Source organism: Saccopteryx bilineata, chromosome 5 (genome assembly GCF_036850765.1).
Source record: "Saccopteryx bilineata isolate mSacBil1 chromosome 5, mSacBil1_pri_phased_curated, whole genome shotgun sequence".
Classification (NCBI taxonomy): Eukaryota; Metazoa; Chordata; class Mammalia; order Chiroptera; family Emballonuridae; genus Saccopteryx; species Saccopteryx bilineata.
In genome coordinates, this window is record NC_089494.1 from 119,542,557 (window position 1) to 119,557,779 (window position 15,223).

At 38.7% G+C, this 15,223-nt stretch overlaps 1 protein-coding gene across 3 annotated transcripts in view; it reads right to left on the minus strand.

Annotated features, from left to right (window-relative positions):
• Nucleotides 1–8,430: 8,430 nt before the first annotated feature.
• CNTNAP5 (contactin associated protein family member 5) overlaps nucleotides 8,431–15,223 on the minus strand; it is an 884,141-nt gene continuing 877,348 nt past the window's right edge. For all 3 annotated transcript variants that reach the window (XM_066280702.1, XM_066280703.1, XM_066280701.1), the window contains 3 exons: nucleotides 13,580–13,798; nucleotides 12,036–12,107; nucleotides 8,431–8,712 (listed from right to left, as the gene is read on the minus strand). In XM_066280702.1, coding sequence (XP_066136799.1) covers nucleotides 8,516–8,712; nucleotides 12,036–12,107; nucleotides 13,580–13,798 — 488 coding nt within the window. In that variant the 3' untranslated portion in view covers nucleotides 8,431–8,515. The remainder of the gene's footprint in view (nucleotides 8,713–12,035; nucleotides 12,108–13,579; nucleotides 13,799–15,223) is intronic.

Genomic DNA, 15,223 nt, shown 5'->3' on the forward strand with positions numbered 1-15,223 from the left:
GATCAGAGAAAATGTTTGATATAATTTCAATCTTATTAAATTTATTGAGACTTGTTTTTTGTGTCCTAACATGTGGTCTATCCTAAAGAATGTATCATGAGCACTTGAAAAGAATGTATATTCTGCTCTTTTGGGGTGAAAGGTTCTGATGATATTTATTAAATCCAGTTGATCTTGTGTGTCCTTTAAGTCTGCTGTTTGTTAATTTTCTTTCTTGAGGATCTATCCACTGATGCTAGTGAGGTATGGAAATCCCTTACTATTATTGTATTGTTGTTGATCTTGCCCTTTGTGTACATCAAAATTTGCTTTATATATTTAGGTGTTCCTATATTTGGCACACAGGTATTTATAATGGTTATATCTTCCTGTTGGATTACTGCCTTTATCATTATTTAGTGACTTCCTTTGTCCCATACTATAGCTTTTGTTTTAAAGTTTATTTTGTCAGATATAAGTATTGTTAACTCAGCTTTTTGTTTCATTTTCATTTGCATAAAATATTATTTCTATCCCTTTACTTTCTGTTTATGTGTATCTTTGGTGTTGAAGTGAGTCTTTTGTAAGGGTCCTGTTTTCTTATCCTTGAAGCTACCCTATGTCTTTTGATTGGAGCATTTAACCATTTACATTTAAGGTTATTATTGATATGTAGTTGTGTAGTGCCATTTTATTCTTTAAATCTACATTCCTCTTTTACTAGATTTTTTTTCTTTGTTCTGTTTATAACAGGCCCCTTAACATTTCTTGCAGCATTGGTTTCATTGTAATGAATACTTACTTTTTTTAGTCTGGGAAGCTTTTTATTTCTTTTTCAATTTTAAACAATAGCCTTGCTAGATAAAGAAGTCTTGGTTTTAGGCTGTTGTTTTGCATTTTTTTTTTAATATTTCTTGCCATTCCCTTCTGGCCTCATGTTTCTGTTGAATAGTCAAATGTCATCCTTATGGGGGTCCTTTGTAGGTTATTGACTGCTATTCTCTTACAGTGTTTAGTATATTTTCTTGAGACTTGTTTGGAGGTTCTAGCAGGGGAGCACAGCTACTTGTATACCCTTGACCAAAGAATGGTCCTCTCCTCTTTCAGGGAAGGTTGTCCTCTTCGACCGAGCACGCAGCTTCAGGAGGGATGCATATGGAGTGGTGAGGAAGGAGACAGCCGCCTAGCCAGCCAGATCAGCCGAATCAACCCTGGCGATCAATGGGGTGACAGATGTTACAGCCAGATCACCCTCACATCCTAGTATACTTTCTTTATCTCTTACCTTTGGTATTTTAATTATGATGTGTTTTGGGGTAGGTCTCTTTGGGTTTCTCTTTAATGGAATTCTCTGTGCTTCTTGAACTTGTGTGCCTTTTTTCTTCATCAATTTAGGGAAGTTTTCAGCTATGACTTCTTCAATGTGGTTCTCTATCCCTTGTGTTTCTCGTCTCCTTCAGAAAACCCTATTATGTGGATTTTTTTTTTCTGTTTACATTGTTACAGAGCTCTCTTAGAATTTTCCCAGACTTCTTTTTAATCTGTTTTTCTTTTTGTTATTCTGCTTCTGTGAAATCATTTATCTTGTGTTATAAATCACTGATTCAATCCTCTGCTTTATCCAATCTGTTTTTAATTCCTTCTAGTGTAGTCTTCATTTCTGATACTGTATTTCTTGCCAATCCCTTCTGGCCTCAAGTGTTTCTGTTGAGAAGTCAGATGTTATCATTATGAGGGCTCCTCAGTAGGTAATTGACTGCTTTTCTCTTGCAGCTTTTAGTCTTCTCTGAATCTGACTGTTGATCATGTCAATATGTTGTTCTTTTACACATCTGAGCCAGGCATGAAAGCCAGTGCCATTTAATTGAGCAATGATAAAGCTCATGAGAGCATTTACAAACCTGCAGAGAGTGATAAACCCAAGGAGTGGGTGTTCCATGTTTCTCCAGTACCCACGAGCCACATGGTCTTGGGACAAGTCATGGAAGGAAGAATAGGAGCAAAGAAAGAAATTGGTGACTTTTCATTAACCCAAGGAAACACAGTGAAGCACACTTTTCCCTCCAAACAAAATTGTAAAAAATTTTCTCTTTATTAAATATACATTATTTACAATTTAAATCTTTCTTTTGTACAACAGTAACCATAGAAAACAAAGAAATCTAAGGCTAACTTTTTTTTTCCCCATACAGTGTATTAAGACATATTACATGGTCTACAAAACTGTTGAAATGAGGCTACATTACTTGGGATTCTGTTTTGAAAACAAAAACAAAAACGTCAAAAGGGAAAGCTAGACTCTGGCAGATCTACAATGAGAGATGACCTGTTGTGTGCTTTTGTCATAATAAGGAGTTCAAAATATGTATTTTGGGGGGGTAAGTTATTTTTCATTTTATTGTTTAGTTGTTAACATTAATCTCACTATTCCTTCTCATTTCTCAGGAGAGACAAACCAGTGCGACATGGTTTTCCCTCTGAAATGGACACTGTAATGCTCTACCAAAGATATCCATAGCTAAAGCCTATAGATTCCATCAGACATAATGCCTTCTTTTTATAGATAAAGATTTACTGGAACATAGCCATGCCCATTTGTTTACTTGTGGCCCCTTCCTGCTACAGCAGCAGCGATGAGTAGTCACAACAAAGTTTGTCTGTTTTTCAAAGCCTAAAGTGTTGACTATTTGGCCTTCTACAGAAAAATCTTGCTGACTCTTCACTTACCATATCTGGGAGTGGAGCCTTGGTTCTCCCTCAGCCTACAGTCTCATTTCGAATGACAACTGTGTACCTTTTATACCTCTTCTAGTTGACTGATGCAAGGGACAGCCCAAGATGGCACAGAATGTCAGATCAGAAAATCACCAGATTCAGAAGGAAAATATCTTGGCGTTGAACCTCACTAAACACAAAGCTCCTCTTACAATATAACCATGCTTTTTAAAGCAAGTTTTGCTATCTTGTGTGTGTATTTGAGGCAGGATTAGGTTATACAGGTTGACACTGCCATTCAAAGAGAAGAAACTATGTTTATATTTTATGCACAACCTTTGCAATGGGGTTGACTATATGGAAAAGCATGACCTGGTAGACGTCCATTAATATTGCCATATCCTTTAACTTTCCAGTAAAGTTTCTTTTTCTGTGTCTTCAAAAGTGTCTATAAGGTAATACAATGTTTCTTTTTCCTAAACAATGTCTATTACATGATATTCTGAGACTATTCTGGAATCTGAGAATGGAAAAATATGATGTTAATCAGAATGAGATCAGATTTAATCATTAAAACAATTAACAATTAGCTTCACTTTTGGTCATGAACTAGGACTACTTTCCTCATTTTTTTTTACCACTATTTGCAAAGGTTTACATCTGTCACCAGGGAGGATTGAAGAAAGCAGTATTCCCGGAGAGTGTTAGAAGATGGTCTCCTGGAAATAGTCACTCAGGAATGCAGTGTCATACTGTTTTTTGTCCTTATGATATGCCTCTGGATTTCAGGACAATAAGGCCTCCACCAATGGGTTTTCAATTCAGGATAGTTCAAGAAAGCAGACTTAGAGGGTTTCCTGACCACTTCTTTTCTTTAATGTTTTATTTAGTGTTCAGTCTGGGTGTGTTAGATCACTATGGTGACAGCTCTCACGAGCCTGAAAAAAATTCTGATGAAATACACATCATGAAAAGAAAATAGCTGTGGTTGGAGTAGGGCTGGAAAGGGTTAAAAATGTCATGCAAAGCAGAGTAAAAAACTCTTCATGCAAAGCCCTCGATGTTACCTCTTTCCTTCATGTTTAAAGTGGTAATCAAAATGCACTAAAGGGACTCCTGAGTTAGGAGCGAGGAGAGTGGGAAAAGCTGCTACCACTGACTCATGGTGGAATCAGTGGTCTTCCTCACCTGGGACAGCTACTAATTGTTGCCGCTTGTTCTTTCTTAACATGTTTCCAGCAGATGTGGTCAGAGCACCGATAGCTTTTGCCTTAATCTTTTCTCTGCTCAGCCACTTGTAGACTATAAACACTACAAAAGACAGACAACTAGCTTACAAAGTACAATGTTTCACTAAAAAGTGTCCTTTTTTTTATTCTTTCTCAGAGTAACTTAGTGCAAAATAAGAGAAAAATTACTTAAAATAACAAGTTAAATGTTAAAAATATTATATTGTGTTTTTAAATAAATATCACCTCAGAAGGAAACGTGTCTCTCCACTAAACAAATATGTGTATAAAATATTTCAATAAAAGCTTTACTAGCCTCCCTATTTTTTGCAAAGTGTTTGTATATGTGTGCATTTGCACTTCATTTACTTTCTGGGAAGTTTGACACTATGGAATTTATGAAAACATGATAAAAACTAAGGACAGTCAAAATCTGCAGCTAGGTTGCTTAACAAGTGTGTAAGTGAGAGAATGGGAGGAAAGGTTAAGAACAACTCAAAAAAACAGCATATTGAAGTAATTCAATGACACTTTGTGTCTTTCAGAGAAAATATTTTCAAAATGCATGAGTACATGAAATAATATTCCGTTATGGTCATCAAAGTATTCTGAAAGTTTTGAGATTATCTGCAACTTCTTCAACTAATTACTTCACTTATAGAAACAAGGGAGCCTCTTTACTTATTGGGCCTTCTTGTGACCTCTAGGACCACTGACGACTAAGTGCAGGTTAAGGGAACATGAGTATCAGAGCTATACATTGTGTCTCACATTCCCCTGTGCAGGCTGATGATACAGGGTAGTTTCATTGGATTCTAGTGATGGGGGAATTCAGAGGGAGCCAGGGTATTGGCAAGCAAACTGTCAAGCCTTTTCATAGGAGATGAATCAGATGGCCTGGTTCCTATCTCCCTGAACATCTTGGAGAAAACTCTTCACATATAGCCTCTCAGTGCTGCTCTTTGAATTGAATGAGCTGTCTGCAGAGAAGAGACATGTGACTTTCAGGATTAAAAACAATTGAGCACTGAGGTGAGACCTCTCTTAGATGGACAACAACTTTTAGTCAGTTATTGACTCAAAAATATTCTTCACCTAGTTTTCAGAAAGCTCCTTAAGTTGAGTCAAATGACTCATCAGGACAGAAGGAGGAACTTGAGTACAACAAAGACCCCTTAGAAACATCTGGAAGAGTAATTGCATGCCATAGGTCACCACTAGATGTCCAAAAATAAGTGAGAAGAGAGGAGGAGGGGAGTAGAAGTGAAGTTTTCATTTCCTACAGCAAAGAAGGTCCCTAAATTGTCACTTAAGATTGAATTGGTGGGAAGATACTTTTTCAAAATCCCCCCAACCAGAAGTGAAACAAAAATAGAGAGAATTGAGACTCCCAAATATATTTTAGAGACAGAGACATTTATTCTTGCTGTCCCTCAAAAATCAATATATTTTCCTCTGCAGAACTACACCTATATCCATACATATTTGCCTTAAGGGGGAAAAAGCAGCTTATTGAAGGTGAAATTAATGAACAAGTGAAGATTACAAATATTTTCCAGAAATTTATCTTGTTTTTAAAGTCTCTAACAAGGGCTTTACAAAAGTAATTGTGTAGAACCTTTGTGCTACATTCTACAGCACTTTATGCATAGCCTAGTATAACAATATATGTCTATTACAACAAAACAGGCTAGACTTTGGGCTTCTCAAGTGCAAGAACAAGGTGCAATTTACACTTGTACACCTAGTGTCTAGCACAGCCCCTGGAGTACTGGGCATTCAATTAAATACTTCATGAATAAATAAAGAAGGAAGAGAACAATCTATTTTTTGTGCTGGTCCTATTTCTATTAGCTTGTGTTGGGCATGTGTCTGACAAAAGTTAGAAATTGGGTTAGTACCACCTCTGTTATTACTGAAGACAATAAAACATTAAAAAAAATCAGCCCCTGGATCCTTAAGATAAATCTCTCATATACAGTTGAGAGTGAATAGAAGAGGCTAAGCTATTCATAAAGATATAACTGGAGAAGTGACAAATCTCTAATTCTCCAGATGAAATCTCATAGAAACTATGGCAACCTAACTGACTGACACAATGACTGATGTAGTGGGTGTTAAATATATTTTATGGTAAACAGATGTACTATTGCTTGTATAAATAGATTTGTTTGGTGGAAGGATATCAATGAAATAGCCTCCTTAGAATGTGGAATTTCACAGGCATTTTTGGTTTTACTGCAAAGTGACCCCATGTGATTAAACTTTGGAAGGATCATGGTAGTCCAGTTATCCAAAGCATGCATTCAGAAAACATAATTACTGAAGCAGAAATGGTAGTTAAGAAGGAATTAAAAAGATTTCCAAAACTTCCTTTAAAGTATAATTGTTCAAGAGTTGAAACACTCACACAATTAAAAAATTGGACAAAACTATATGAATCATGGTACTATTGAGGAAAATACAAGCAAAGTTAGCACTTATTTCTAACTGAAAACTGTGTTTTCTTTGGAGGAAGCAGCTCACTTGCTTTTCTATATATCTAGTGAAAGAGTGTTTGCTAAATCTACAAAATAATCCAACCTTGTAAAAATAATTCTAATATGGCCCTGAGACTCTCTTCTATGAGTGGCATGAAGATTGCACTGTCTTGTCATTTGTCTTTAGGTCAATGATACATAGTATGTAGTATTTATAGTCCACATGTGTGGGGGGGGGCGCTGACAGATTCTCTAGTGCAAATGTGGCAAGGATGGGGAGCATCATAGATTCTTCACCCTACAGAACTATGTATGAGCATGTACATGCAGCTGAGAAAAGCAAGTGGTCTAAGTTGGTTTTTCTATTCCTCCACTTCTTCTCTGAGCACCGTATCAGCAAAATATAGTCCTTGTTCTTTCCAGCTTTTTTATATTCACCTTCCTTCTTCTTTCTATTTCATCATTGCAGAGGCTTCAGGCTAAACCCATTACATTTCATGGAAACTTTTATCTCAGGGGACAAAGGATTATGCAGCCAAGACAATGGCTGATGTATACCATTTTATTTATTGAAATAGAAAATTCATATGAGAAAGTGGAAATTGGAGAGGACAGGGAATGAGAAACCAGTGTTTAAAGATCTTTCCTCCAATTAATAGGTCATTAATCTTATTAAAGCTATAAGAAAATGATGGTGCCTTTGTTGTTTAAATCACACTAAAATATATGTACTAGCAAAAGGCTATAATAGAAACAATGACATGATTAACAATTCAGAGAAAGTTTTGAGGAAAGCGTGTGTAATTAGAGCATCTTAAAGTAGAGAAACATGACTACAAACGCAAGCCTTACCAGTTCTCTGATAGCAGAACCAGAAATAGACCTGAAATTGATGAAGCTACTGCACTCCAGGGAGCTTCCTCATGCAAGACAGGATGTAGCAGATTTGAACATGTGATGTGCTGTAGGGTCTAGGGGCTTCTCCAAAGTTAAGCAGTGATAACCCGCCTCCTATGTCAGTGCATCCTAAACCTCTAGGACATGACTCGCTGGACAAAGGGGAGTCATTTTGTCAGCTCAGAAATATCAAACCTGCATACATCTTCTTCACTAGGTCTTTAGTGCGTGAATGTAAGGGAAGAATTGTTTGGTATTTCTCTTCTTTCAAGCAGTCTTTATTATTTTTAAACTGAATTAAGATGACTTAGGCTCTTTCCTGAAACCAGCTAATATTTCACTGTTATTTGAATGTTTTATGCTTCAAATACTTATGTTCTGTATACCTCAGTATAATAATACGGGGAATAACATAGCTAATGTTTTCTATGAAATTGGCAGAGGTATTTTTGAGGTTACAGAATATGTGCTTCTTAGCAGCTCTCTTTCCTTCCTAGTTTTCTTCCTCTAGATTCAGGCTGGAGTATGTTGTTCTAACATGTCGGCCCTGCAGAGGGTGCTAAGACAGGAAGCACAGTCATAGCTCACCACAATCAGAAATCCTGTATTTGAACATACCCAGGGGATAAGAGTCAGAATGAGAAATGGAGACAAGTTAGGTCAATGGGATTCCTACAGGAAGGAAAATTAACACAAAACAAACTTCTGCTGTTCATTTTAAAGTGCCACAGAAGAAAAACAAGCCTGTAGCATCTTCTTTCCCACCCTCAGTGCACTGGTAGGGATAGACTAGAGATGAGGACAGATATCAGAGATGACAGATACTGCTTAAGTCACAGAGGTCATGTTCAGAGTAACCTTGTCAGACAGGTCAGCAGCAGAACTGAAGAATGCAGCTTAGAAACCAAAAAACAGAACTGAATAAGCACACGTGCACACGTGTATCTGTCTCTTCCTTGTCTAGTGTAGCAACGTCCATCTTCTGAGCGATCATTATCAACACAAGAGTATTGTCAAAGAAGAAGACAGTGGCCGTAGCTGCCTGGTCTTCTGGGCTGGGTCGAGGGGGTCAATGCTGTGGTTGATGAGGGAAAATTCCAAAAATAAATGAGGGACAAAGAAGAGAAAGTAGTGACTAGAATTAAGAGACAGGAGAAAGAGGAGAAGAAGAAAAAAATTAAACAACAAAAGAGTATTTGTTGATCCTGTAGATTTTCAAATGAAATATTCCCGCTTACACTCACTCACTGGGTTTTGCAAGTCAATATTGTTTCTAAAGGAACTGTCCAAGTTTGCTGGGTATTCTTTCTCCTTTATCTGGTTAGTGTGGTGTGACTGCTTGTGCTGGTAAAGGAACCTCGTCATGATGCCAACGATGGAGAAGATGATGAATATCACCACTGCAATTACTCCTGTTGAGAAAGAGGGCAGAGGAGAGAAAGGTGTGGTTACAGATTGTCCACTGCACAAAGATGATTTGGTGTAGACAAAGAAGCTGCTTAGGAAGAAGAAGAAAAAAGAAAACAGAACAAAACAAAAAACAAACTCCACCACATGCCCAGAAATAAAGACCAGCCAAAATGCCTTTGGTCTCCAAATGACAAAAATTCCCTTCTTCCAGAAGAGGGAAAAAGTTTGTTTAAATCAGCAGTTGTATTGAACAGACTAAGAAAGCCATCAAGTAAATATATAATCAGAGTAGCACAATATTTTTTATTAAATTTCTTGAAAACCCTCTTTAAGGAATGTGTCAGAATCATTTGCAATAAGTATATTTGTTGTAGCCTTGCAGATAAGGATTTTAGAACTACTTTAACATCCTAGAAATTATTCAGCTATCTTACAATACAATAATGCTCTCCTGATGTAAATGTCTTTATGGTATATGTTGGCTTTGTTAAAATGTTTGATTAATAAAAAAATGTTTCCTAAACATTTAGGGCATTCTTTCATTTCTCTGCATGCTGCTAGACACAGGATAGCTCAGGGGTGTTATGCATTTGTCCTCCTGAAACACAAAGCCAAGTGAAATGCAAGTTTTTCCCCAATTGTGTCCTATTTCCTCTACTTTGATTTTATGTGGTATTATTGGACCTACTTGACAAGTTGTCCTTGCTGACTACTAAGGTCTTATTTCTACCTTTGCGAAGAATGCTCTTGGGATATAAAGAGCAAAGTCAGCAAAAGGATGTTGAAAATATGGATGTTACCACTTTTGAAAGGAAGGATGCATCCACACAGGAGTAGGTTTCTCAACACTAAAATATTTGAATACTATTTATTATATTCAATGATAAGTTTGTTATTACTATTATAATTAGCAATAACATATTATTATAAAATGTTAGTGTATATTCTGCTTTTTCCTAAGTGAAATGGATATTGAGAAAATATGCTAATTTTATAGTTATTTTGAACACCTTGCATTGTGATTTATATCAGCATGAATTTGGAGAGTTGAATAGATTAAGTGCATATATCCTATAGATTTTTATTAGAGATGAAGCACTAATTAATATTGCTTACCTTTTAAAATAAAACAACTATTTTTTGGTAACGTTTTATTATTTATTTATATTTTTAGTGTGAGGAGGGAAGATAGTGAAACAGAGTCCCACATGCACCCAAACTGGGATCCGCCTGGCAACCCTGTCTAGGATGTATGCTTAGATCAGCTGAGCTATTTTTAGCACCTGAGGCTGACACTTGGACCAATGGAGCTATCTTCAGTGCTTGGGGCCAATGCTTAAACCTAACCACTGACTGTGGGAGGAGAAGAGGAAGAGAAGGGGGTGGGGAAAGGAAAAGGGGAGAGAAGCAGATGGTTGCTTCTCATGTGATCCCTGATTGGGAATCAAAGCAGGGATGTCCATACACTAGGCTGATGCTCTATCCACTGAGCCACTGGCCAAGGCCTGTAAATATTTTAGAACAAATAGAGTGACACCTCCAAAGTTAACAAACCCATGATAAACTAGATTGTATGCCAGGAATGGGCTGCAGAACTGTCTTCTTCTCTCTCAGTATGGGAGTATTCAGAGTTGGAAGTTGTGCAGGAATATCCCCTGGTGTTGGGATCACACAGTTGGGAAAAATGTCAGCCATCACAAACGTCTTCTCTCCACTTGTCAAATGAAAAAATCAATTATAGCAAGGGAAATAGGCACCAAATTCTCTCACACGGTTCTTGCTGCCAAACTAAGTAAAGTTGGACTCTTTTCTCTGAAGCAGAAATTCAGGGCAGACGTTGTAAGAACCTCGTTAAGGAAAGGTGAGGTTTTGCTGTTTAGAACCTCATTGTGGTGATGCACCTTTGTACTTTCACAGCTGTCTGTACTCCCCCCACCACAAAACAACACCGCTCACTGCTTCTATCATTGTCTAATTCCTTAGCCTGCCCCCAACAGACCATGAGTTCTTTGAGAGTAGTGCCCATATATTTCATCCTCTTATTTCTATACTGAGCACATGCCCTGGCCCAGAGTTGGGGTTCATTAAATAGAAGTTAAATAAATAGATGCAAATGACATTTAAAAGGAGAACTCCATCAAACTGCCAGAATGCAGGGATGGGGGCTCCTGCTATGATATGGTCCTCAATTATTATAGAAATAAATTAAATCTCTCATAGGAATCTGACATAAACAAGGTTTGGGAGGTATTCTGGGTTACAAGGCCCAGATAAGAAAACAAAGGCTACCCTGGCAGGTTGGCTCAGCGGTAGAGCGTCGGCCTGGCGTGTGGGGGACCCAGGTTCGATTCCTGGACAGGGCACATAGGAGAGGTGCCCATTTGCTTCTCGACCCCCCCCTCCTTCCTCTCTGTCTCTCTCTTCCCCTCCCGCAGCCAAGGCTCCATTGGAGCAAAGATGGCCTGGGCGCTGGGGATGGCTCCTTGGCCTCTGCCCCAGGCGCTAGAGTGGCTCTGGTCGTGGCAGAGCAATGCCCTGGAGGGGCAGAGCATCACCCCCTGGTGGGCAGAGTGTCGCCCCTGGTGGGCGTGCCAGGTGGATCCCGGTCAGGCACATGCAGGAGTCTGTCTGACTGTCTCTCCCCGTTTCTAGCTGCAGAAAAATACAAAAATAAATAAATAAATAAATAAATAAATAAATAAATAGAAAACCAAGGCTACCAGAGGCTGCAAGAAGCTAAGGCAGGATTAAAGGGATGGTGAGGCCGCAGGTGGCAGGAAAATGGAAAAGCAAGGGGCAGGGGCTGACAAACTCACAGCAGAGCAGACAAGATCTACATCTGGACCATAAGTACTGCTGGGTTTAAAACTATAGTCTGGGGTGGGGGGTTCACCCAGCTTATATGATTCAACCCAAACCACTTATGGAGAAAATCCAGCAGGATTTAACTTTAACCATTTGTCTTCCCCAGTGTGGCCCTATCCCAAATCTGGTTTTCCATTGGTTTGCTTTGCTTGTGCTTCAGAAACATTGACAACTGGATGAGATGAATGCAGGGCACACTGCTTTTTTCTAAGCACATGATCCAGGCTCTATCCAGCAGCCCAATAGATGCATGTGGGGGGCATCCATGGAGCTGCTGGTACTGGGGGCGCATGCTTTTGACCATACAGTGCACATAACTACTCATGAAAATGTTCATGGTTTTCAGAGTATGTGGGAACCTGGGTACTGAATGGTCATAATTAAAGAATAATAAAGAAACCTCCCCAAAGGACAGAATTATTTGTGTCTTTGCTGCATTCATCAACAAAGAATGGTTTACCTCCAATGATGGCTGAGTCACTTCGCACTGCATTGGTGAGTGGCTCCCGCTCATCTGTCTTTCCAAACAAATCTGAAAGAAGTATAAGAGAGGAGACTTCACCCCTTGCTCCAATCCTGGGAGGAGGGCTACCATACAGAACCAAGATGATACCCTTGAAGATTAGAGCAGGTGCTCTCAGATGGTTGGGATTTCAAAGAAACCTCAAAAAATATTACCAGAAAAAGCATCTGAAGTCATTATACCCTGTAGTTCCATGACCTTGTTAGCTTCAAAGTAAATTGTGATGTCAGAAATTAAAACAGGCGATGTTGTTACCCTGCAATGCTTGCCATGGCCTACAGCTTAACTCTTGACTTTGCTCCCCTTTGTGCTTTGCTGGATAGTTCCTCTGCATGACAACAGCTTCTTATCTCAAGCACACATGTCTCTATGCTTCTGCTGCAAAAGGATACTAAGTTCATTGATGGAGGGACAAAAGAACTGAAGAACAAATATCCCCCAAAACTTTCACTAAGGGGAGAGAAATTTTGCTTTATGTACATTAGCATACTTCATACAAGAAAAAGAGCATCATGTTTAAAAGTACATAGCTCTGGGTTTGAGTCATTTCTCTACCTCTTGGTCTGATGACATTGAGATAGAGGTAATTTTAAATAATTTCAAAAGGTATGAATCAGTGGAGAGGATACCCATACATATGCATAAAGTGCACATGGAATGTCTAGGACCTATATAGTGCTTATCATTGTTATCATTGTATCATTTAATCCTTAGGAAAAAAAGACTACAACATGCATATTATTTTTCCTGTTTCACAGATAAGGACAGTAGATTTAAGCCACTAAATAACTTGTCCCAAGTTCTAGAGGTCATTATGGCAGACGCAGAATTAAATCAAGGCTTTCCATGGTCACAGTCAGGTTCTGCCTGTTACATCTCATTATTGCAGGAAAACACCAAGATCGGAGATGAGGAGGCAGCAAAGCTCAATCCCCTTTCTTTGCTTATAATTAATAACTTACTTGGCAAATTATTATCACCCTTGATTAAAAAAAATCCCAGGGACACTTCAAGACAGCTAGGATGACTATAATGAAGAAAAGATAAAAATATTTCTTATAGAGTTATAAAACAGAAGATGCATGAATGAAAGTGCTTTAGAACTTTCCTACTATTAAGAAAGATAGATTTTAATCGCATGACATACATTAGTCAACAACCATCAGTCTTTCTGAACCTTAAATTCTTCAATATTTAAAGAAGTAGTCACTTAAAAAGTAGTGACTATATATAACTCTATAGTAATACATGCAAATATGCATTTAGTTCTATAGTATTCTATAGTACAATAGTTATACTAAAAATTGTACTATATTAAATATATATGAAAATCACCCATGAGAAAGCAGTCATAATTCTTAACCACTTGTATTCCTATAAGATAAGGAGTAGAGTAATATTAGTTTTTAAACTAGAAGCTTCCTGAAGACATCAAAATGAGTGTGAGTCAAGTAAATTCAGTTGGGGATTCTCTTGTATACCTGATAAAGAATGCACCGTGGTCACTGCATCCACGTCTGGATCAATCACAGAGCCACAGCTGGATTCTGTCAAGGTCCCTTGGACAATCACAGGTGAGACAGTTGCATGACGCAGGGCTGCCTTCAGTGGCGCTATGTGGTTGTACTGGACCGCAGACAGGCATCCAGCAAATCCCAGGCTGTTTGCTTTAGCAACTTCAGGATCTAACCCAAGATTCTCTGCAACATGAAGAACAAGTCACCATTTATTTCAAACTATGTTCTATATCCTCTTTTAAAAAATGTCTAAAATTACAGAAAGTACCTTATTTTTGAATGAGTTATTATCCATTATCTCTTTTCATCTCCTCTTGCCAAACTCTCCCCCTACTACAAGTATCAATAGATCAACCATGTATCACAAAAAGAAGAAGAAGAAGAGGAAAAGAAAGAGGAAGAAGAAGAAGAAGAAGAAGAAGAAGAAGAAGAGGAGGAGGAGGAGGAGGAGGAGGAGGAAGGAGGAAGAGGAGGAGGAGGAAGAAGGAGGAGGAGCTTGAACAGGTGGTGGCACAGTAGATAGAGCTATCAGCTGGGGATACTGAGGACCTAATTTTGAAACCTGAGGTCTCTGGCTTGAGTGCAACCCCCAGTTTGAGCATGGGGTCACTGGCTTGAGTGTGGGATCATAGACATGACCCCATGGTCGCTGGCTTGAGCCCAAAGATTGCTGGCTTGAAGCCCAATGTTTCTGTTTTGAGCCCAAGGTTGCTGGCTTGAGCAAAGGGTCACTAGCTCAAATTGAGCCCCCTGGTCAAGGCACATATGAGAAAGCTATCAATGAACAATTAAGATGCTGCAACTATGAGTTGATGATTCTCATCTATCTCCCTTCCTGTCTGTTTGTCTGTCTCTGTCTTCCCCTCTCTAAAAAAAAAACCAAACAAATAACAACAACAACAAAATTTCTGCTAGGGCCATCTCTGTTGTAAGATAATGTTTCAAACTTTATTTACTTATTTTTTTTAGTGAGAGATAGACAAACAGGAAGGGAAAGAGATAAGAAGCATAAACTCATAATTGTGGCACTTTAGTTATTCATTGATTGCTTTCCCATATGTGTCTTGACCAGAGGGCTCCAGTTGAGCCAGTGATCCTTTGCTCATGCTGTTACCTTTGGGCTTATTCAGAGACCCTGGGGTCATGTCTACAATTCCACACTTAAGCCGGCAACCTCACACTCAAGCTGACAACCTTGGGGTCTCGAACCTGGGTCCTTAGTTTCCCAAGTTGACGTTCTATCCACTGAACCACCACCTGGTCAGGTTCAAACTTTAAAATTTTTGTTCATGCATTTTATGATCTATAACAAAGACAGCAAATCTCTTCTATACTCTAGATGTTTGATAACATTTATATCATTATCTGCATCATCATTTATCAATGAATGCTGGTGATTAATTCAAACATACTACAGTGCTCATTACAAGATTTAACTCAAGGCCATGGCCGGTTGGCTCAGTGGTAGAACGTCGGCCTGGCGTGCAGAAGTCCCGGGTTCGATTCTAGGCCAGGGTACACAGGAGAAGCGCCCATTTGCTTCTCCACCCCTCCCCCTCTCCTTCTTCTCTCTTCCCCTCCTGCAGCTGAGGCTCCATTGGAGCAAAG